Raw genomic sequence first — 23,337 nt, forward strand, 5'->3', positions numbered from 1 at the left:
GACTGATTCTGAGGGAACCCAAACTAAGAAACAGCCGGGATTTTTATTCATTTTATTTTTGTTTTACCTAGACCTTCTGTTTACTTTTCTGACGGGGCGAAGGTGCTTGTTCCTGTGGAAAGACCACTGTGTTCTTTGCAGAGTGATATGCACATACGTGGAAAATGTTGTGGGGAGCGTATGGGAATACACATGGGAGCGGGACCTCCCTGAAGTGAAAAGCTTTCAGTCTTGAGGGGGGCCGTGGGGGAGACACAGAACACAGGTAAAATTAGAGCTGCAGAGGAAGATGAACCTGGGTATCTCTAGTATTCAATATGAATACTATATTGAATTGAATACTAGAGATACCCAGGTTCAAGAGAGATCGCTGGGGAATGGACCAGTTACAGCAGGCTTTGGAAGGAAGCAGAATTTTGGCAAAGAGCCTTGTTTGGGGCAACACAGACATAGGAGTGCATAGTGCTTTGCATGTAATAAGTAGTATAAAGATTACTTCTGAAAAAACGAGTGGATTCATGGAAAAGACGGGTGGATGGAGGGGTGGGTGGGTGCATACGTGGATGCATGAGAGAATGGGGAGGGGGTGACTAGATAGGGCGCAGTTGTATGGGTCAGAGGTGATAGAAGAAAGGACACTGCCTTTGCAGCCATAAATCCAGGCGAATGAAATCACAGTAGAGGTCAGGTTTTGGTAACTGACCACTCCCTTCTTGATTCTCTTACTGAACCTACAAAACCATAATCCCAGGTATTGGGGTTACATCAGCTTACTGAGTAAATAGGCTTCCTAATACAACCTAACATTTAAGGGGATCAAGGGAGCCCTCGACTTCTGCCCGGGAAAGCCGCTGTGACCCCAGCCAACTCAATGACCTCTTGTACTTTACCCGATACATAAAAGGAGCAAGATCGGAAGTTGAGCATGAGCCCCTCGCCCAGCAGCACTCCAGGTCAGACCCAGGTTGAGCATGAGCCCCTCGCCCAGCAGCACTCCAGGTCAGACCTAGCTCCTGCTGGGGAAGGTGGAGTGGCTCTGCACAGCTCTGGGAGACTGTGGATGTCAAATCTGCAGTCTAAGGCAGAGTTTCCTGCAGTAGGCTGATAGATGTTGGGGAATGAAAACATAAAACTGTGCTGACTGCCATCTAGTGGATGTTGGGCTGTATGACAGGCCTCCGTGCTCACACTGGGCTGGGAATGAGACTGAAGCAGCACATCATTAATTCAGCCTTTTCTGTTTTTCTCTAGCTTGAACCAGGCAGACCCTTACCATCCCCCAATGACCTCAAAAGAAAAATACTCATCAAAAATAAGCGGCTGAAACCTGAGGTTGAAAAAAGTAAGTCAAAGACACACGAATGATAAAGCGTGCACACATTGTGTGTTTGGACAGGTCAGCTGTCTAAAATGAAATCTATTTTAAAACCACCGATTTGGGGGAGGAAGGGAGCATGACAGTGTTGCATATACTTTTCAGAGCCAAGTGGCCACACTGACATTTAAGTGTAGGGTTCCTGCGGTGGGAAAAGCATATTCATATATTCATAAGATGCAGGATTTGGAATGATCCTGAGGCAAAATGAGAAGAAAGTGAAAGAGGCATTTTAGAATTTACCAAGATAGAAGGAACTCCTTTTTTTTTTTCCAGTTAATATGCTTTAAAGTCCTCTTAAAAGCTTTCCCTTTACAGTTTGCCTCTGTGAGATACACATATCTAGGAGTCCTAGGTGAATGTGAGAATGCATGAATGTGTGTATGTGTGGCGAGAGAGAAATGATTTTATTTAGATATTTCCCCTGTATTTTCCCTAGAGATTTTCTTTGAAAATATTTTCTTTTGGCTACTCTCTTAATTCAGTGAATTGGTAACATGTAATATGGGGATGATTGCATTGTGTTTTTACCGTATTCTAAGTTTTATTTTTTTAATTTAAATTCAATTAATTAACATATAGTATATTATTAGTTTCAGAAGTAAAGTTCAGGTACACATCAGTCTTATATAACACCCAGGTGCTTATTACATCACATAACCTCTTTAAAGTCCATCACCCAGTTACTCCACACCCCCACACTCTTCTCCTCCAGCAACCCTCAATTTATTTCCTATGATTAAGTGTCTACTATGGTTTGTCTCCCTCTCTGGCTTCATCTTGTTTTATTTTTCCCTCCCTTCCCCTATGCTCCTCTGTTTTGTTTCTTAAATTGCACATATCAGTGAGATCATATGATAATTGCCTTTCTCTGTCTGATTTCACTTAGCATAATATACTCTATTTCCATGCACATCATGCAAATGGCAAGATTTCTTTTTTTGATAGCTGAGTAGTATTCTATTGTGTGTGTGTATACACATATATATGTGTATATATACACTGTATCTATATCTAAGTTTTAAGTTATAGTAGTTATTATTACAAAAGTAATACCGTGGGAAAATGAAAACAACAAAGAAAAATATAAGAACATAATAAAATAGCACTGAGTTATGTATTTTACACATAGATACATATACTACAGCTACATGTTTAGAGATACATTTCTTATAAAACTGGGATCAGTCTAAATATGCTGATTCGTGGGGGGGGAGCCTGGGTGACTCAATGGGTTAAAGCCTCTGCCTTTGGCTCAGGTCATGATCTCAGAGTCCTGGGATCGAAACCTACATCAGGCTCTCTGCTCAGCGGGGAGCCTGCTTACACCCCTCTCTTACCTGCTGCTCTGCCTACTTGTGAGCTCTGTCTCTGTCAAATAAATACATAAAATCTTTCAAAAATATGCTGGTTTTTTTTTTTTTTTTTTTAATCAGAGAGAGAGGGGGAGAGAGCGAGCACAGGCAGACAGAATGGCAGGCAGAGGCAGAGGGAGAAGCAGGCTCCCTGCTGAGCAAGGAGCCCGATGCGGGACTCGATCCCAGGACGCTGGGATCACGACCTGAGCCGAAGGCAGCTGCTCAACCAACTGAGCCACCCAGGCGTCCCTATGCTGTGTTTTTTAATCTCTAATAAAACCAATTGAGTATACTTACATTCTGATGTGTGAAACACTCCACAGAATTTGTTGTGTGGGATATGCTACCGTTGAACCAGTCCCAAATCGATGGCTTTTCATTACTATAAAAACAACAATGATAAACCTAAGTCAGTGTTCGTTTTGTCCGATTTGCATAGCTTCTCCTTGAAATCTGTTGGTGCAATTCATGTTGGTTGGCCAAAAGATGTACTCATTTTTGTGTTGTGATGCATCTTGTTATACTTTCTTTCAGAAAAAGTGTACCAATTTACAGTCTCCCCACAATACGCGAGAATGCCTATTTCCCAGTGATACTCTTACAGCTGGCTCTTGGCCAGGTTGTACGTATGTGTGTCCGATGGGTCAAAGGATAACGAGACTCTAGTTTTTTGATAGTAATGTTCTTAGTAACTCGTTTCTTGATAATATCATTATTTATAACGTACTTCTTCATGTTTTTCCGTTTTCAAAATTCTTTGTCTTACTGCCGTATAAGGGCTTTTTATATGTGAGAATAATAATCTTGGGTCTGTCGGTCACAGATATTTTTTCCCTGAAGTTGTATTACTCTCTGGTGTGCCTGTCTCTTTTCCATCACTTAATGTCATTATTCTCGAAACTGTGGGCCTTTGGCACCAAGCCTTAAATCCTTCACAGCGACTGAGGCTTTCTCTCAATTTAGGACCAGAACTTTGGGCATTTCACCGATGTCCCATAGTCCTTCATCAAATGTTGATGAAGGTTGCACGTCCCAAGAGAAGTCTGACCAGCAGATCTGGGTGAGACAGTGGTCTTAGGAATGTAACCAAGAGGGACTTAGACTATACATTCCTTTCTTGGTGTTGATCTTAGGACTCAGGCTTTGCAAGTCATCTGGCATCTGTCACCATCTCCTTCCTATTTGTTTTGACTAACAGAACAGCTCGAGGCTTTGAAAAGCATGATGGAAGCTGGAGAATCTGCTGCCCCAGTGAGCATCCTAGAGGATGATAATGAAGAGGAAATAGAAAGTGGTGAGTCAGTTTTCTTCTAATTTATGTGTCACAAAAATATTTTTTTTTAAGTTTATTTATTTATTTTTAAGTACTCTCTACACCCAACATGGGCCTTGAACTCACAACCCCGAAATCAAGGGTCACATGCTCTCCAACTGAGCTAGCCAGGTGCCCACAAAAATAATTTTTAAAATAAGAAAAACATGAGTTTGTCTCCATGGGTCCTTTTACATAATGTGATGGCTTAAGTCTAATTAGTCAAGTGTGTACTCATGCACCAAACTTTCATATTTTGGTATTTTTTGATATTTTTCCAAATGTTCCTTCCAGTTTACAGGGGCACTAGATTTTTGTGGCTTAGTCATCTCCCTTCCTGTTGTGCAATCAGCTGCTCATCCGAAATTCACAGCCAGAGAATCCTTGCTGTAGAAGACAAGGGGTTGGAATAAAAAGAACATTTTGTAATCCTTTCTATAAACAAAATATAAACTTCAGTGTTGTTAATGATGATAGTAATAAGTCAAGTAACCACGAAAGGAACACAAATAGAGACCCTCAGGGAAATGAGGGGTTTGTGTGCACACATGAAATGAACTGGAATTTCAAAGCCAGTATTAAAATTTCCAGTTAATATTCTTTCAAATAACCAGCTCACGAGAATTACCAAGACAGGTAGGTGATTTTAGCAAAGGTAGCCTTGCTTAAAAAATCAGAATATTTGCTATTAGCCTCTACATTACTTGGGCCATATAGCCACAGCCATAATGATTGGCTTTAAATGGACCTTTGAAAGGTCTGGAATGTTTCAGAAAATTCTTTCTCCATTATGTGGTATGAAAATTGATTAGCAAAATTGTGTGTCTACTGGCTGGACTGATGTCTTGTATTTATGTCATGATTGGGGCTACATAATGTAGAAACACTTGGAGAAACTCTCTCCACTTATTATATGAAAATCTGAAATATACGAGTAGATTTTAGGAAAGTTTGCTGCTATAGGTGAAAACCTGAAAGTCGTGAGAATTAACTAATCTCAGTAATAAAGAGAGCTTTATAAAGTTGGCTCACCGTGAAACAGACTTCACTGGGATAGTGTGTGTTGTGTGTCCAAACCAGGGGTTCAACCCCACTCCCAGAGAACACAAATACTGACTGACTTTCATATGTTGTATATGGCAATGAGTGTCCAAGAAGGCAAAGATACCTGGAATTATTTAATTGGTGACTGTTATAATTTTCTATTACTTGGTAACAAACCACCCCAAAATCTAGAGGCTTTAAATAGCACATTATTACTTTCTCCCATAGTTCTGTGGGGACATCTGGGCTCACACTGATGATTTTCCCTTAAGCTTCTCATGCATTTGCAGGCAGATGACATCCAGAGCTGGAGGCATCTGACGGTTCAGTCGGGCCAGATGTCCCAAATGGCCCACTCCTGTGGCTGGCATTTGTTGTAGAGAGCTCAGCAGGGTCGAGGGCCAGAACTCTTCCCTTTGTCCTTTCCATGTGGCTTGGGCTTCTCACAGCATGATGGCCAAGGTTCTAGATGGCACACCGTGAAAGCCCGTCTTCCAAGAGGCAGAATGCAGAAGCTGCTAAACTACTTTAAGAACGATGTCCAGAACTGGCCCATCATCATTGCCTGTATATTTCATGCATCAAAGCAAAATTAAGGCCCGCCCAGCTTCGAGGGGAGTGGGTGAGGGCAAGATCACATTCTAGAAGTACACGTAGGAGAGCAGGTATTCTTGGAGCTGTGTTTGGGAAATGCTGTCAACTACGCTGCCCTATTATTTCACGTTTTGGTTGTTTGCTTGTTTTTTTCGCAAATAATAAACCTGAACATGATTTCAGAATAAAATCCTGAAAAGAATATTATTTGAAAAGGTTAATAAAATACTTCTAAAATTTGAAAAGATGAATATTACGTAAAATCAGTTCCTTAACTTAGGTTAAGTTTTACAGATGGTAGTCGAAAACATTTTAGACATTTCTAAATCCTACAATCCAGTAAAACAAACTGCAGAATACTGGACTAAATTAACAAGGAAAATAATAGTAATATGAACCGCAACCGCTGTTGATGTACTGTGAAGGAAGCCGTTTACATCACCATGTAATCTTTCTATGGCCCAATGAAACAGGTATCGTTACATTCATTTTTCAAGTAAAGGAAGTGGAAGTCTGAGAGGTAAACATAGTCTGCCCATGCCTCCATGGCTGGTGAACAATGGCACTAAGAGTCAGTCCCAGAATTGTCTGACTCCAGGTTCAAGAGCTTTCGTGCCTTACAATACTGCCCGTCTAATATACAGGAATACGAAGAGAACACATATATGCAAAATTGTTGTTAAAAATATTTTTTAGAAAAAAAAATGTAACTGATGAAAGTCAAAGATGTAAAATTTCTTGAACACACACTTATCAAAGATGAGGGTCAATATGATTCCATTTATCATCCTTAAGGGTACTTCCCACCTTTTATGCATATGCTCATTATTCCTACAAAATATTTGGCTCTGGTGGCTCCATGTTGTTCAGTGTGGACAGAAATAATCATGGGGGATAGCATACATGAAGGAAATTAGCTGAGAGGACAAAATCATCCACTTGAATTTATGTTCAAGGGTATACAGGTTTCTGCTATACCAGTTACATATTCTTAGGTTCCTTTGATGATGCCTGGCTTAATTCTGGTCGACCAGTTGGCTATAATTACCCCAGTGTCACTGTATGATCCTACTATAGCTGAATGACAAGAGTCTCTAATTTAAATACTTCAGCACAGTAGGTAAGAGGAAACCAAGCATAACGTGAAAGATTAGCCCTGCCTGGAGGCTATAGAAAACAGAAAAGGCCCTTAGACAATGAAAGCATGTGCCCGTTCCTTGGGCAGGATTTAGATCCCAGAGAACACGTGGCTTCCAGGACTGTGTGACAAGCAGTGGGGAGTGCCAAAACTATATGTGGTTGTGGGTGTGTCTCTGCACCTTTGCACAATCAAGGAATGGCAGCATCCATTCATACAACTCTTCTTCTTTTTAAAAGAGTATTTATTTGAGAGGGAGCACACACTTGAGAGAGCGTGAGAGAGAGGTGGGGGAACAGAGGGAGAGGGACAAGCAGACTCCATGTTGAGTGTGGACCCCGATGCAAGACTCGATCTCAGGACCCCAAGATCAGGATCTGAACCCAACCCAGAGTCAGACACTTAACCGACTGAGCCACCCAGACACTCCCTTTTTTAAAGTCAAGTCTCTACTACTTGTATGGGGCACGTTCCTTGACGTCAAGTAGTTTATATCTGGCTGGCCAGGTTAGACTAAAAGATATATGAACTGGAAATTTACTAGTAATGGTGGGAAGTTTCAAAATCTCGGTTACAGACTATAGTCCATGCAAACTCAGTGTCATGTTAAGAGCATTGTGCTAAGAATCCAGGGAAATCTAGGTCCATATCTTCCTCTGTGACCTTGGATTTGTAAATCATATTTCCGGATCGATTTCCTGATCTATAAAGTAGACACACTGGGCTAGATTTTTTAAAGACCTATTCCAGCTCCTTAATTCCTTTTTTTCCTGCCAAAGGCCTATATGAGCTACTTTTTTTTTTTCTCTTTGTAATCATCTACTTCCACTCATCCACCCATCAGAATACCAGTTTCAAAACAGGAGGGTGTCTGTCTATCTTGCCTCACTTTTGTTTCCATGTCTGGAATAACACTTTGCAAAAAGCAATCCCTCAAGAAATTCCAGATCTAAGACACCATCAGTTGAAGGACAACATTATTTTATAATGACTAGGAAAGAAAACTGCTTCCAAGTAATTGTAAAACAGCATCGATTAGAAGAACACGTTACAACATCAGAAATATTACTATGTGAAAAAAATGCATCTTAGAAGTGATGAAATCTTATTCTTGAGTTGTTTACACATTTTAAACGTGCTTAAAACACACACACACTCACAACACCACTTCTTAAGGGTCTGCTTCCCGCTGTCAGGAGTCCATAGTCAGAAATTATTTCACTGTTTTTTCCAGTAGGGGTCCCTCAAGCCCTGTGTTGTGACAGTGTGGATTTATGTTAGCCTTGACTGGAGGCCTGTGGGTTTCTCCTGATCCTGACAAGTTTTTAGGCAAATTCCTAACCTGGGAGTTTTTTGCAGAATACGGAATCATGGGAATCCAGATCTCACACCAACATGTGTCATTTTCTAGTGGATTTCTTTTTTCCACTGACAGCCTTGGGAGGATACCAGCCTCAGGAAGATACCACAGTTCTTGTCACTTTCTGGACTGGACTGGTGCTTCTGTACCTCCTTTCACAGCCTGGGCCATGCTCCTGGGCCATCAGCTTTATCTAGCACCCATTTCCAGCCTCTCAGTTAGCATGAGCCCTAGGAATGATTCTAGAGTCTCTGAAACCTAAGCCAGGGTTCAGAGGTGGTGTACAGGTGCAGTCTAGTCTTTCCAAGCTCTTTCTCTTTTATGTCTCACCACTCCCGGCCACAAGTCACTATACCCATAGCGTTCACATACACATTAATCTCTTTTTAAAAATGATCAAGTGTATTTTCCTCTTCTCATACCTTCCTTGTGTTTTCCCTAAGTCCCAGGGAAGATCATAACACCCTTTGAAAGTCACAACTGTTTCTGAGTACTTGAGGCTTTAATTTTTACAGTGAGTGTACTGGGATGGAAATCAGTACTCACTTAAGGAAAATGCATTAAGCAACATGCGCGTCCAACATCATGCTAGATGGGCAAGAAATAACAGCTAACAAGATGTGCTCCTTGAACTTGAGAGCTAGTTAGAATTTTACTTGAAAAAAATTTGCCTGTTTAAATGTTCCCATCTTCATTTAGCTTCCTTCTTCCCCTCCACTCAAGATTCTGAAGATCTGACTGATGAGCAGTAATTGGGCTTCATGGATTTTCCTTTTGTCTTGCACACAGCTGACCAAGAGGAGGAAGCTCACCCCGAATACAAATTTGGAAACGAACTTTCTGCTGATGACTTGGGCCACAAGGAGGCTGTTGCAAATAGTGTCAAGAAGGTCAGAGTCTCAGTATTCCTTTTTTTTTTTTTTTTTTTTTCCCAAGACTGTCAAGAAGAGGTAGTAGCTAATAGTTATGAAATTTTAAAAATGTGACCACCACATGAAAATAAAGTAGCCTATAATTCCCCTTCTATGTTGGGTGGCCAGAATCAATAGCTTAATGCAAGCTATGGGCAATAAGTTAGAAGGGATATTTGAATGGCTCATTAGCCATCCTCACTGTTGGCCACCACCTATTTCTCCAGTATCCTTTAAGTAATATCATTTATTGCATTATTTAAGGTGAATAGGGAGACAATAACAGCAGCCTGTTGAAGTCATTGGGAAAATGACCTACCTGATTATCCCAAGCAAGTCCTTGTTAGAAAAGCAGTCCTACCAATTATGTATCTCCTCTCCCTCCTAACATAGAATAAACATGAACGTATTTCCATCCAGCCAAGAAAAATGGCTGTTATGTACCTGCTATGTGCCAGGCATAGCCTAGGCTGTAACAACCCTAAAAGGTCAAAACAGGCTTAGTTTCTGCTCTCCTGGAGCTTAGATGATGGAAGTTTATTGGAAACTGATGGAAGTTTACTGGACGAGAATAGAAAACAATGACAAACCATCAATTACATAATTACAATTTGTGATAAGTGCTATTATGAAAGTAAAAATGAGGGCTAAAAGGGAGACTCAGAAGGTTGAAGGAATAAGAAAACCAGAACCCAAAGATAAAGAGGAATCAGCCATGCACAGAAGGAGAGGAAGGGCCCCAGTTATGGGATAACAGCAGCAGAGACACTGAATGGAGCGGACTGAGTGAGGGGCAGAGGAATCAAGATGAGATCATACAGGCAGGTAACAGCTAGGTGATGCGTGGGATTCGGAAGCTACTATGAAAGACTCAGATGTTAATGTAAGTGGAATCTGAAGCCCCTGAAAATGTTCAAAGAAGGGAGCAGGGCACCCTGATAGGGGTTATTGAAAAACCACTACGGTTGCCATATGGCGACTGGTTAGAAGGGAATAAGAGAGAATGCAGGAAAAGTGGTTAGGCCAGGCTGTTGCACTCAGCCAGACCCTGAGGCTTAAACCGGACAGTAGAAACAGGACTGAGTGGGTTCAAGGTCAACTGAGGAAACAAAAATGATCCAACTTGCTGATGGACTGAATTTGGGCAAGTGAGCGGGAGAGGGGAAGCGAGATGACTCTCTGCCTCTGAGTCTGAGGAGCTGGGTGGACAGTGGGGAAGACTGGAAGAGGAAGACCTCGGTGTCTCAAGCGGGACAGGATCTTTGAGGGCTGTGCGATACTCCGGGGCACTGCCACTAAGGCACGCATACCCTTGACCCCTGATCCTGCTTTCATTTCCTACCTGTGTAATCTCAGGTAAGTTAACTGAAGCTCCCAGTGCCTGGGTTTTCTCCACTGCAAGGTGAAAATAGCGCCTACCTCACTGGTCCATTTTGAAGAGTCGATGGGTCTAGAATATGTAAAGAGCTTTTGGTGGTGCCTAGCACATGGTCATTCCCATTAAGGCCTTCATTACTGCTGCTCTGTTATCACTTTCATCTTCACCATTGTGAGCATCGTCATCACCTGTATCTAGAACTAGAAGAACTAGAAGAGAGGTGGGGCTAGAGATATAAACTGGAAGTTCAGGAGATGGGATTTAAAGCCATGGAAATATTTGAGATGACCAATGGGAAGAGGCAGCGATATGGCCAAGATATGGCCCGAGAGGTAGGATGGAAATCGATGAGATCAAGGAAGCCAAGAGAATAGGTGGAAGACAAGAAGAGAGGTGTTCTCCCCCACAGCTTAATTAAAATATAATTGACACATAGCATTGTGTAAGTTGAATGTGCATAAGCAATGATTTGATACCTGTATATATTCTGAAATGATTATTTCAGTAAGGTAAGTGAACATTTCCATCGCCTCATAATTACCTGTGTGTGTGTGTGTGTGTGTTTATGTGGTGAGAACATTTAAGATCTGCTCTCTGAGTAACTTTCAAGTATGCAGTAAAATGTTAACTATGAACATTCTGTTCGTTAGATCCCCAGAACATTCTACTCTTATCACTAGACGTGTGTCCCCTTGGACCAACACTTCCCCATTTCTCCCACCTCTTGGCCCCTGGCAAAGTGGTTGGTGTTTGACTACTGTTGATTAACTCAGTAAGAAGACTCCAGAGTTCCAGGGCTGGCAACATGGAGGTCACTGGTGACCTTGAAAAGAGAAGTTGCAAGGGTGTGGTGGGGGCCACGGAAACAGACAGATGTGAATGAGTAGAGACTATACTTTTGAGAAGTTTTGCTATAAAGGGAAGCAAGGAATAGGCTGGGGGGTAATGGCAATCATAGAAGTCAAGGGAGTGTTATTTTTAGAAGGAATGAATCTGGAGTGTGTTTGCAAACTTTTGGAAGTGGGGCCGTAGAGAGGGAGAGATTAGGCTTGCGAGAGGGAGAGAAGGCATAACTGTCTGTGAGTTCCTGGAGAAGGGGAGAGTGGATGGTATTCACGGTGATGTGTTGGGGCAAGGATTCTTAATCATTGAAGACAGTGGCCGAAGGTGTAGGTGCATCCATTTGGTAGTAGTTGAAATTGGGAGAGTGTTGGAAGAGCAAACTCAAAGGAACACTTTGATTACACCCTCCCTCTTCTGATAGAGACTGTTGCCTCTACTTTGAGACTCTTGGATGCCTACTAAGACTCAGTGCCTACCTTGATGCTCCCTTACCACATAAAGCCTTTATCACTACCCACACATGAGTGTTGAATCAAGTAACCATTCGTGCTTGCCTGCCCTTTATGTATCAGGAGAGGTGGCCACATCAAACGATTTCCTAAACCCCATGATGAAATAATTAATCTACTGTAAGGAAACATCTAAATAGGAAAGACTATCAAGAAAGGAGGGGAGACAGTATTAAGATTTATTTTTCTGGTACATAAGTCAGGCTGTTGTATCTTTCCTCCTTATTTCGCTGATGGCTTTATGTCATCAATAATTTTCCACCTTCACCAATAAAAAGAATAACAAGCTTACCCATATTTATTTAAACATTTACAGATATATGGCTGGTAAATTTGGAATTTTGCCCTTTAGAGAAGTAAACAAATTAGTCTTTCTCTAATTTAGGCTTCAGATGACCTTGAACATGAAATCAACAAAAAGGTAAGAAAATAATTTCCTTGTGTAGTTTGCTTTCATGACAGAGTACCAAATGTGCCCCCGTAATATTGAACAGTTTGTACTAAATGTTGTTAACCCTGTCTCCCTCCCACCTCAACCCATGGAATGTCAGGCTTACTGTTCACCATATTCACATGCTTAATGCATCTCATTGCAAGAGTCTTCAAAAGAAAGAATTATTCACAGTGGTGAAATAAGCAAGTCCTGATAAAAATCACAAAGTGAAGGCAGGTGAATAAGATGGTTTTCCTGAAAATAAGTGTTTAGTACAGTCAGGCATTTAGTTGGCATTAGAGATTTCATTTCTATAATAAGAGTTCATAATCGTCAACACATCGAATTTGAAAATAAAAATGACCTAATAGGTCATCAGATGTTCTAGCATACTAGGAAGGTGATCTTGTTTCCGACTATACTGTCATTTTAAAAGATCATTAATTAATTATTTAATTTAATTTTACACTGCCTGCATTCTAGGACTTCCATTTGGTGTTCTTAGATATGGACTTTATTATAAATCAAGTTCCATTTTTTATTTCTTTTGTCCTCTTTGACGTTCTTCATGGTAGCACAGTGGTTTCTCTGAGTCCATGCGAATGGTTTGTTATGGTCGGGAGATTGGTGGCAGGCGTCGACAGAAGTTTGCCTTGTGATTTGATCCCCATTCTTTGGAGTTGGAGAACATCATGTCTGGCTGTCTGTGGGGCCCTATCTTATTTGGGGTGAGACCCTATCTTCTTACTGTGTATAGAGTAAGTTTGGATAAGACCGATCTCAGTTCCCTCCCATCATGTTCATGAACTGTTCTTCTAGAATTTCAGAGGATATTGAGGTCAACACAGCAGAGGTTAGTGTTTGGTCACTGCCGTGTATTAGCTGAATAGCTGCGACCGAATCGCGTTCATCCCCAAGGCCCGGGTCTTCTCCCATGGTCAGTGAGTGGGACTCTCACCCTTACTCCACGTGACTAACAGTAATGATGTCATCCATTACTAACAGTAATGATGTCATCCATTACTAACAGTAATGATGTCGTCCAAGCAGGAATTCAGCCCACTGCCCAACACAGGGTCCTGGTGTTACTTACCATCATTAGATACCCAAGAAAGGAGTCACACAGCCTCTGCCCTTGTTTGGGTGGATGGGACATATAAAGAAATGACTAAACATGAAAACAAGTTACATTATTTGATTATTTATCTCGGGCTTTTATTGGTAAAATCAGTTTGAGGATTTAGAATGCTCAGATTGTTAAATCATCAGATAAGATAATCTGACCACTTTTCTCACCAGTCCATTCCTGTGACTAGTCCATAGGAATGGACTAAGTAAGTAGTTCATCCGCCTGTATCAGTCGATGCAGGAAATTGTGGCACAAAGTGGAAAAACAACTTCCGTGTGTGTCAGAACCACCTGGAGGGCATATTAAAACATGAATTCTTGGACCTCATCCTCTGAGTTTTCTGATAAAGTGAGACTTCATTAGGTTTTCAGAGCTAGCTCTCAACAAAATGTGGATCATTTTTGAAGGAATTGTTTTTGTTGTTTATTTCGTTCCAATTTACCAAGAAATAAACCAAAATAATTTACCTCTATGTAAAATAATGCAATTTTGACATGTCCTCTGTAGTGGTTTATCAGACTATTTTTAGAATAAGCTTTTTTAAAAAGTACCATAGACTACTTATATATGTGGCTTAAATTCTAAACCAGTGTTAAGCAAAGTATGGTCCCCGAACCAGCCCCGTGATTACCACTTAGGAACTAGATGAAAAGGAAATACTTGGGCCTCCCCGCCGAGACTCAATAAAAAAAAAAACACAAGCTGTTTTTCCATTTTGTGCCACAATTTTTGAGATTGTAAATGGTAATACTTGCTACATATTTCCATAGATTGCTATGAACCTCAGTATACTTTCCTTTAAAGTCCTCTGACAATCTTAGAAAAATGTAGGAGAGAAACCTTATATTTTATTACTATCTCCTTTTATATTATTAGAGGCTATGATGACATGAACATTTTTTTTTTTTTTTTAAGTATGTTCCAGGCCCAACGTGTGGCTCATACTTAGGACCCTGAGACCAAGAGTCTCTTGCTCTCCTGACTCCTGACTGAACCAGGCAGGCACCATAGACAGGCGCTTTTAAAATTATCCTGTAGCAAAATGGAGGAAGAAAAGGTCTTTCTCTTTCAGTTTGTGTGTGCAGGTCGTCTTTCGCGAGGACATCTGTAGCAGGTTTCTGTCTCACCTGAGTCCTCAACACGTGTATTCCTTTCATTGTGCTCCATAGGGCCTGGTGACTGTGGAAGACGAACAGGCATGGATGGCGTCTTATAAATATGTAGGTGCTACCACTAACATCCATCCATATTTGTCTACAATGATCAACTATGCACAACCCGTAAAGTTTCAAGGTTTCCATGTGGCTGAAGGTAACACCAAAGGTTAAATTCTATTGCCTTTTTTGGTCTGCTTCTCTTCTGTCATGCCGCTGAGCTGTGCTCTGACTCGTCGCCATTTTTCTTTCCTGAGCACAGCCCCTTTCCTCCTCACTGTGTTTTGTGTCACAGACTGTGCCTGTAGCCTCCTGTCCTTGGTATGCCTTGAGATTGCTTTGTCATTCCCCACATTGTCCACAGGGTGGCTCTGAGGTACTGCAGATTTCTTAGTGTTGCCTCTTGCGTTCCATGGATCTTCCTGTGTGTAAGAAAGCAACTAATTTCTTTTTTAATAATTTTTTATTAACGTATGATGTATTATTAGCCCCAGGGGTACAGGTCTGTGAAGTGCCAGGTTTACACACTTCACAGCACTCACCATAGCACATACCCTCCCCAATGTCCATAACCCCAACCACCTTCTCCCTACCACGCTCCCCCCCAGCAACCCTCAGTTTGTTCTGTGAGAGACTAAGAGTCTCTTATGGTTTGTCTCCCTCCTGATCCCATCTTGTTTCATTTATTCTCTTCCTACCGCCTAAGCCCCCCATGTTGCCTCTCAACTTCCTCATATCAGAGAGATCATATGATAATTGTCTTTCTCTGATTGACTTATTTCGCTCAGTATAATATCCTCTAGTTCCATCCACGTTGGAAAGCAACTGATGTCTGTGCATTGATTTTGTATCCTGCCATATTACTGAGTTCCTGAGTTCTAGTAGTTTGGGGGTAGAGTCTTTTGGGTTTTCCATATAAAGTATCATGTCATCTTCAAAGAGAGTTTGACTTCTTCTTTGCCAATTTGAATACCTTTTATTCCTTTGTATTGTCTGATTGCTGTTGCTAGCACTTCTAGTACTATGTTGAACAACAGCGGTGAGAGTGGACATTCTTGTCATGTTCCTAGTCTCAAAGGGAAGACTGTCAGCTTTTCCCCATGAGGATGGTATTTGTTGTGGGTTTTTCATAGACAGATTTTATGAAATTGAGGAATGTTCCCTCTATCCCTATACTATGAATCGTTTTAATCAGGAACAGATGCTGTATCTTGTCAAATGCTTTTTCTGCATCAATTGAGAAGACCATGTGGTTCTTCTCTCTTCTCTTACTGATTTGTCCTATCACATTGATTGATTTGCGAATGTTGCACCACCCTTGCATCCCATGGATAAATCCCACCTGGTCATGGTGAATAATCTTTTTAACCTACCGTTGGATCCTGTTAGCTTGGATCTTCACGAAGACCTCTTTTGATCAAAAGCAGACCTCCAGAAATATCCACAGGATTTTTAAATTTTCATAATCATTTTTTTGGGCTGGAGAAGCCACCCTAGTCATCAAATAGACATATCTTGGGGGGTGGCTGTGAGGGCCATCTACACATAATTTGTTTCATGACTCCAGATTTAATCCATCACTACTTAAGTCAGCTGTCTCTAGCCCCAGGACATTAATGAACGTAGGCAGTACTGATAACATAATGGAACACCTGCTTCCAAAGCCTCATGATTTGAGATGTAATTACATTTATTGCTTGTCTTTCCATAAGGTTGGATGGAAGCGTTGCTGAGTGCATCTTTATTTTTCTTTACAGAGCGCAATATTCATTATAACATGTCTTCTTTTAATGAGTCCGTCGGCCTGGGCTACTTGAAGACGCACGCCATTGAATTTGTGAAGTATCCTTACGTAGTGAATGGAGTAAACGGCCAGTGCCCTTTAAGTTTGGCGGGAGTCTCTGAAACAGATAAATGGCAAATAGATAATTGTGGTTGTCGAGCTAATAAAATAGTATGTGTGAAAGACCACAGCAACTGTGAAAACCTGCCCAAATGTGAATTGTTTACACAGTGAACTCTGGTTTTTCTCCTCAGCCTCACTCATACATGTGAAATTTCCTCTGTTAGCTTCGTGTTTGTCATTGTCGGTCTAGCCTTTGTTGTGTATTTATTACTTCTGGAATGCTCTTTTTTCTCCCTTCATTCTCCTTAATAAGTTACACAGTTATAACAAACGGCAAATGAGCCGCATTTACCCCAAGGGAGGCCGGGTCGATTCCAGTAATTACATGCCTCAGATTTTCTGGAATGCTGGCTGCCAGATGGTTTCGCTCAACTATCAAACCCCAGGTAAGAACCAATGTCCAGTGACCTCAAATTCCAGGAGAACACTTTGACAGGATGGTGCCAACCATTGCCATCCGTTGGCCGTGGGCATTTTTTTTTTTTTAAAGGAATGAGACATATGGCAAAACAGTGTGATGTTGGATTTATGTAATGGTGAGATACGAAACACCAAAAATAGAGCCCTGTAAAGGGTGGAAGACAAAATATTTTTATTTAAATTGAATTTCCTTTCATAAATACCACAACTAATCTGCCAAACATTGTCCCCTTTTCCAAAATATTTTTAATTTTTCTTCTTTTCGGATCAAACTTGTCTTCTTTTCCAGAGACAGAATTAAATGAGAAAAATCTGAGTATCTTTGTCAGGACTATGACTCATTTCTCCTTTAGAAAGTACCCTTCTCCCTGTTAACATTCAGCAGGTATCAATAACACAGCATCTCATCATAAAACTACAGAATATTCAAGAGTAAACTCCATTAAAACAGTGTGTAAGGATTTATATATTCTTAGAGGTACTAATCCGCAACTTGGTCCTCCAAAGTGTGTTCAAAGGCAGGCTTCCAATATATGATCTTTCCCCCTCGCTGGAAGGAGAGGAGTGAATTTTTAAAAATGCATGAACGATTTTTTTCAAGTTTTTGAACAAAGTCTACTTAAGAGCCAAGTATGACAATTTTAAAATCAGAGATAGAAAAATTCTGGGCTCTAGTTGTTTATGCCACAAAACCATTCACATGCTGTGGTTAATCCCATAGCCTGGTCCTTAAAGTTGGCAAAACAAAAAGATTTTCTTGTTCAGTCCTTTGCTATATAAGGGGGTGCCTCCCATGTTTCCTGGTTTGGGGGGGGGGCCTTTTCCTTTTCTAGTCCATCCACCATACTTTGAGAGTTTCTATCCACCTTGTTTTCTATTATCTGGCCTGACCAAAAGTTCTCTTGACTTCCATCCCTTTGCCATAAATGTGGGCTCGATAGTACTTCCCTGCCATTGGTGACGACTTCTCAGGGACCGGAAGCTGGGGTCAAATGTCTGCACAACATCCCCATCAGTCCTTGCTATACTGAACTATGACCAGATATCAGTACAAGCCCATAGTATTTCTAGCAGAAACCAAATAAAATAGAACGCTGCTTTTACTGTTTAAAAAAAGCAGGGGTGGGGGAGTAGGGGAGGTCAAGTAGTATTTTCAGTTGTCAGTTACATGGATTAAATTATCCTAAACCAGTTTATTCACTAGGTCAGCATGTGTTTTATTCTGTAACATTAGGATCAACCACAACATGCTGAAGAAGGGAAAAAATAATCTACTAGCTTGTTTGTTTTGTTTTGTTTTGCTAATGAAAAAAGGGAAGATTGTGTCCACTTGTGAGAGAAAAATCCCAAGCCATGCCCTGCCAACATAGACACCACTAGAAGAATTCTCCCTAGGTTTAAAAGTAGGTGCAAGCCACTAATTTTTCCATGATCCTACCTGGATTATTTTTTATTGTTTTTAATTGAGTTTGTACTCCTAAGACCTTCCTGGAATACCCGCAGCCAATCCTTCCTCTGTGACCGTAAGGCACATTCTCCTCAGTTGGACACCTATACTCTCAATACTGATTGGACAATCATTTGACTCATATGTTGAATCCAATTTTTAATGCAATTCTAGCATGATCTTTATGAAAACACATTTTATGTTTGACTTAAGCACAGATGATTTCAACAGGGAAGAGGATTGTGTGTGCTCAGCAGACCCAGATGTAACTTGAAATGTTAAAAAAGACCTTTCAGCCTAGGATCCGTATTTGACTTCCATTGTTTAAAATCACCCATTGTGGTCTTCTTTATGCACGGAGATGAGATGCTAAATTATTTTTGTCTCTTGACAGATTTAGCGATGCAATTGAATCAGGGAAAATTTGAGTATAATGGATCATGCGGGTGAGTAATATGATTTAAACTGTTGTCACTGTGTTCCTGAACCCATACTACAGCTGTAATAAAACTGTGTCATTTTTAATTAGGGGCTGCTCAATTTAAGCTGAGTTTGAGGGATGGGATAGAAACAATTGAAATCCCTAGATAGATTGTATTTGTAAGTATACGTTTTTCATCTACCCAGTTTATTAAGCAGAATTATCCCCCTAAAAATTGAACCATAAGTTAAGCAGTTTATCATACACACTCGAGTTTAATTCCCTTGCTTTAAATTCAAGAGTGGAGGTTTTTATAGCTACGACAAATAATGATCCCTGCTCATTTGGACATTAACTGGAAACATGGATAATAAGTATATGTATTTTCCCTAAGACACACAGAGGAATGAAGTTGATTTAGTATGGAAGGAAGTTATGAATGTCAATTTGAATGTAAAACCCCTAGAAAGAAAGCTTTGTCCTGTCTTGATTCTTTTGTATGTCTTGTAAAGAGCGGTTATCAAAAAATAATGCTATGAATATTGTTCTAGTTTACTGAACTGGCGTTCTTTAACATCTGTGAACCAAGGAGTGAAATAAGAAATGTTGATTTCCTAATTTTGTAACGTGGAACACAACACAGAAAGGTTAAGTGAAAATGTGAAGTTAAATTCTGTGGAGAAAAAAAACAGTGTGGCCATTTTTTTTTTTTTTTTTTTCTGCTCCATGCATCTGTCCCGGAGCCTCTAAATTAATCCCGTGGAGTGCTATCCCATCCATAATACTACTGTCAGGAAATTCTTGGCTTCCCTGGTTGAATACCTCAATTTTATCACTAAGAACAGCCAGCCAAGATAACATTCTTCAGCAGTCACACGTTCAGAGTGCACACTTGTCCCTCTTTCCCCTGCCGGATGGTTCTCTACCCGTGTACCTCTACCCATGAGTGACCCCACACACACATGCATCCGCTGGCACATATGTTGTGTTTTCCTCTGCTGTGTGCTTTGAGAGAAATCAAAGTCTTACACCATAAACTAATGTGTTATATGTCAATTACAGAAAGAAGTAAAAACTATGTAATTCAAAAGAAAACTGCCAAATACACATTTTTAGAATTATTTTTTCAAATATTTTATTTATTGGGGTACCTGGGTGGCTCAGTCATTAAGTGTCTGCCTTCTGCTGAGGTCATGATCCCAGAGTCCTGGGATGGAGCCCCGCATCGGGCTCCCTGCTCGGCGGGAAGCCTGCTTCTTCCTCTCCCACTTCCCCTGCTTATATTCCCTCTCTCACTGTCTCTCTCTCTGTCAAATAAATAAATCTTTTAAGAAAAAAGATTCTTCTTTATTTATTTGAGCAAGAGGGAGAGAGAGAGGAGAGCATGAGTGAGGGGGAGGGGCAGAGAGAGAAGCCAGCTCCCCACTGAGCACGGAGCCTGATGCAGGACTCGATCCTGGTACTCCGGGATCATGACGTGAGCCCAACACAGATGCTCAGTGGACTGAACCACCCAGGTGCCCCTGCATTTTAGAATTCTTTACAGCTCTGTTGTATTTAATGCACAGCGTTCATCACCAGGAGATGGTGCATGTAAATTGATGGAGGCAATCCATCAGCTCACACTGAAGCCCAGCCCTCATGGTTCATACCAAACACCCCGACCCCTTGCGGGGCTCCCTCCTCAGAGCCTTCCTTGTGGCCCAGTGACACTAAAGTTTGCCCTCTTGGCTGCAGCTGTCCGACAGCCAGTACTTCCACGGGGAGGGGGACTGTTGCCAGATCAAGAGGTCCCACCAGGAGCTGTATGCGTGCCCTCTGTTCCTTTCCCTTCCTGTTTGGCCTGGGTTCACACGGTCACTGTCTCCCCTTAGGCACCACTGCTTATTCTAAAATGCCTTCCCAGACAAGCACGGTGCTGCTGGAGCCCAAATTCCATGCTGAAGTGTTGGAGTGATGTGACCAAAACCCGACATCCCACCAGAGGGGCTAGAAAAACAGGATTGTTCAGTGGGGTGTCCCGCCTTGAAGAGCCATTGACAGTCATGCTCCGTCATGTGTCAACATCCCCCATCCTTCCCTTTCCCCTCCTGGAGGCAGAGTGTGTTACTGACAGGGAAGAGGGAAGAAGTCTTCCTCAGCTGTATGTTTCTGGACCCCATCACTCTCGGCGATGGAGCGGTCCTAGCTGGTAGATACGGGGCTGGCCACGCAGGGGTATTTCCTTGGAGCAAGGGCATCCAGGACGCTCTGGCTTTCCCTATGTCGCCTTTGTCATTCACCCACCCACCTGCAGGGACTTGTTAAACACTCCTTGTTGGCGTGTCTGAGGGCTGGGTGTCCGTACAGAGGTCTTCTGAACCGTTCAGGCTTAGGGTGGCAAACGGTAGTGGTTGTATAGGGAACAGCAGTGTTGCATAGCACATGCACACCCTCTGAATCCACCAATGCTAACAAAACACTGGGAACCTGCCCAGGACTCCCTGTCTGCTCTCCAGCCTGATCTTTTGGAAGGCTGTGCCCCTGAGCTCAGTAAGTGTGATTTTCAGTAGGAAAGTGAGTGGTAGTTCATGACAGACTCCTTTCTAAAGGTATAAAAATGGAAGGCATTTGTATCATTCCCAAGGAAACAAGACAGAGCAAGTTAATTTCTCAAGTCCGCATACTTTCAGAGGAAATTGGCATGGCTGAGACCAACATAGTAGGATGTTTTGGGATCCAAAGATGCATACTTTTTGTAGAACTTTCTCGGGGTGAAATGTGTCTTGAAATCCATGACGGTCTTATAGTTACAATCAGCCATTTTGCTTTCCTGCTGGTAGAGAAGATAGTGGAGTATTGAACAATTGGCGCCATCTTGGGTGTGATGAAATAGATTGTCCTTCCTTATGGGCCCATCCTCTGATTCTTATGGCTTCTGTCCACCCACCTGGCTGAAGGCCCTTCTTTTCTTCTTCTCTTGCCTCCCAGGACCCTACAAAGGCTCCCTTCACTTGTCATTGGCTTTGGCCTCTGCTCAAATCCACCACACAGACCTGGGTGCTTGGAATGAATTTTATTTTCTGTACCAAAAAACACCAGGCAGGACCAGCTATGGTTGGTTTGAGGGGCCCAGTGCAAAATGAATATAAAGACCCCTTGTTCACAAATTCTTAAACATTTTGAGACAGTATCTACAGAGCATTAAACCAGACACAAAACTCTTCTAAGTTCAGAGCACTGTGTAACGACACAGGTCCCACTGATGCCCGGTGCTCCCTGGACCTGCACGGGCACCAGTGAGTGGTGGCCTCTGCTACATCCACAGGTCCCCACAGGCCCCAAGTAGACACCCCTTCAAGATAAGCTGGCTCAGTGTCACCCCCAAACGTGGACTTACCTCCTGGCCCTGTCAAACTTCTCCATGCTTTCTTTTATTTATTATTATATAAGATCAATACATTAAACTGAAGGCTGCCTGCCTTGGAGAATTGGACTCTGGTTTCTTGCCCTTTTCCCCTGGCACTTCTTATTTTGTATTGGTTCACGCTCTCACAGAGGAGTTTTCTTCTAAGCAGATGTGGAAGGAAGGAACATGGAAAAATGTTTTGGGCACCCAGAAATCATCAGCATCACAATTTTGTATTTTTGGTAAGAAAGGTCCCTTCAGAAATGGCTGTAGGGAATAGAGAGTACGGAATCTCCAGAGAGTCTCTGCCCCTGCTTTTCTCAGGAGGCAAATCCCTCATTCCATGCAACTGGAATCCATGTTCCCCTTCTTGTGAAAGCCAAAACCATCCTCTCTTACATCCCCTTGAAGCTAACGGCTGATATTTTGTCAACACTGGTAGGCTTCGCTTGAAGTAGTGTGTGTTAATATTGTAGTTTCTCATCTACTTTCCATTCTAAGACTTCAATTTTTGCCATATCATCATATTTTCCAGTGTCTAACACTAGGCACACAAAAAAAGGGGGTGGGTCCCAAATCTAAAACTGTAAATATAGAAAACCATCTGTTTCGTGCAGTTAGATTTTAAATTAATATTTAGGGTTACATTCTCTTGGAGACAGGTAAAAGTTCAAAATCATCTTTAATATTTGAATGATTCTGAAAATTCTGTATGTCTTTGATTTAAAAATCAGTGCTGTCCTTGGAGGTTCTTTACTGATGATTACATCTAAGTTGAATGGTTATTTTAACACTTTTTTTGCTCAAACTTAGAAGATAACAGTGAATGACAACTTTGTCTAAACCACAAAAATGGAACTTAGAGTTTGTCTTTAAGGAGAAAAGTCACGCCCCAGAATCCTTTCTGGTTGGATTTTAAAAGATAATAAATTTGACAGCATCTAGAGTTAAAATCAGTAAAAGTTACACTCCTAAAGAATAGGAAAGACTTGATCCCTCTAATTTTGATCCTTTACACTTAAAAGTAAACCCATAGTTTGGGGGAAAGTACTTTTATTGTCCTTTATCTGCTATTCAGGTTAGGATGGACTTTTCCTACCTGTGGCTATAGTCCTTTGTAAAAACAAAAATTTTTTTCTTAGATGAAATCTGATACAAGTTCAGGGCAGTTATGGAATCTGGCGGAGGTCTGATATGTGACTGTAACTAAAGGAGAT

The 23,337-nt window shown here is 41.4% G+C and overlaps 1 protein-coding gene across 9 annotated transcripts in view; it reads left to right on the plus strand.

Moving 5' to 3' along the window:
- The window catches only part of PLCB4 (phospholipase C beta 4), a 409,575-nt gene that overhangs the window by 333,582 nt on the left and 52,656 nt on the right, over window positions 1-23,337 (plus strand). For 7 of the 9 annotated variants that reach the window (XM_032351392.1, XM_032351401.1, XM_032351398.1 and 4 more), the window contains 8 exons: window positions 1,252-1,342; window positions 3,932-4,027; window positions 8,971-9,071; window positions 12,208-12,243; window positions 14,554-14,695; window positions 16,296-16,380; window positions 16,706-16,830; window positions 18,706-18,757. In XM_032351392.1, coding sequence (XP_032207283.1) covers window positions 1,252-1,342; window positions 3,932-4,027; window positions 8,971-9,071; window positions 12,208-12,243; window positions 14,554-14,695; window positions 16,296-16,380; window positions 16,706-16,830; window positions 18,706-18,757 — 728 coding nt within the window. The remainder of the gene's footprint in view (window positions 1-1,251; window positions 1,343-3,931; window positions 4,028-8,970; window positions 9,072-12,207; window positions 12,244-14,553; window positions 14,696-16,295; window positions 16,381-16,705; window positions 16,831-18,705; window positions 18,758-23,337) is intronic. The other 2 variants (XM_032351402.1, XM_032351400.1) reach the window with 1 other exon arrangement.

Source organism: Mustela erminea, chromosome 7 (assembly GCF_009829155.1).
Source record: "Mustela erminea isolate mMusErm1 chromosome 7, mMusErm1.Pri, whole genome shotgun sequence".
In the NCBI taxonomy this organism is placed as follows: domain Eukaryota; kingdom Metazoa; phylum Chordata; class Mammalia; order Carnivora; family Mustelidae; genus Mustela; species Mustela erminea.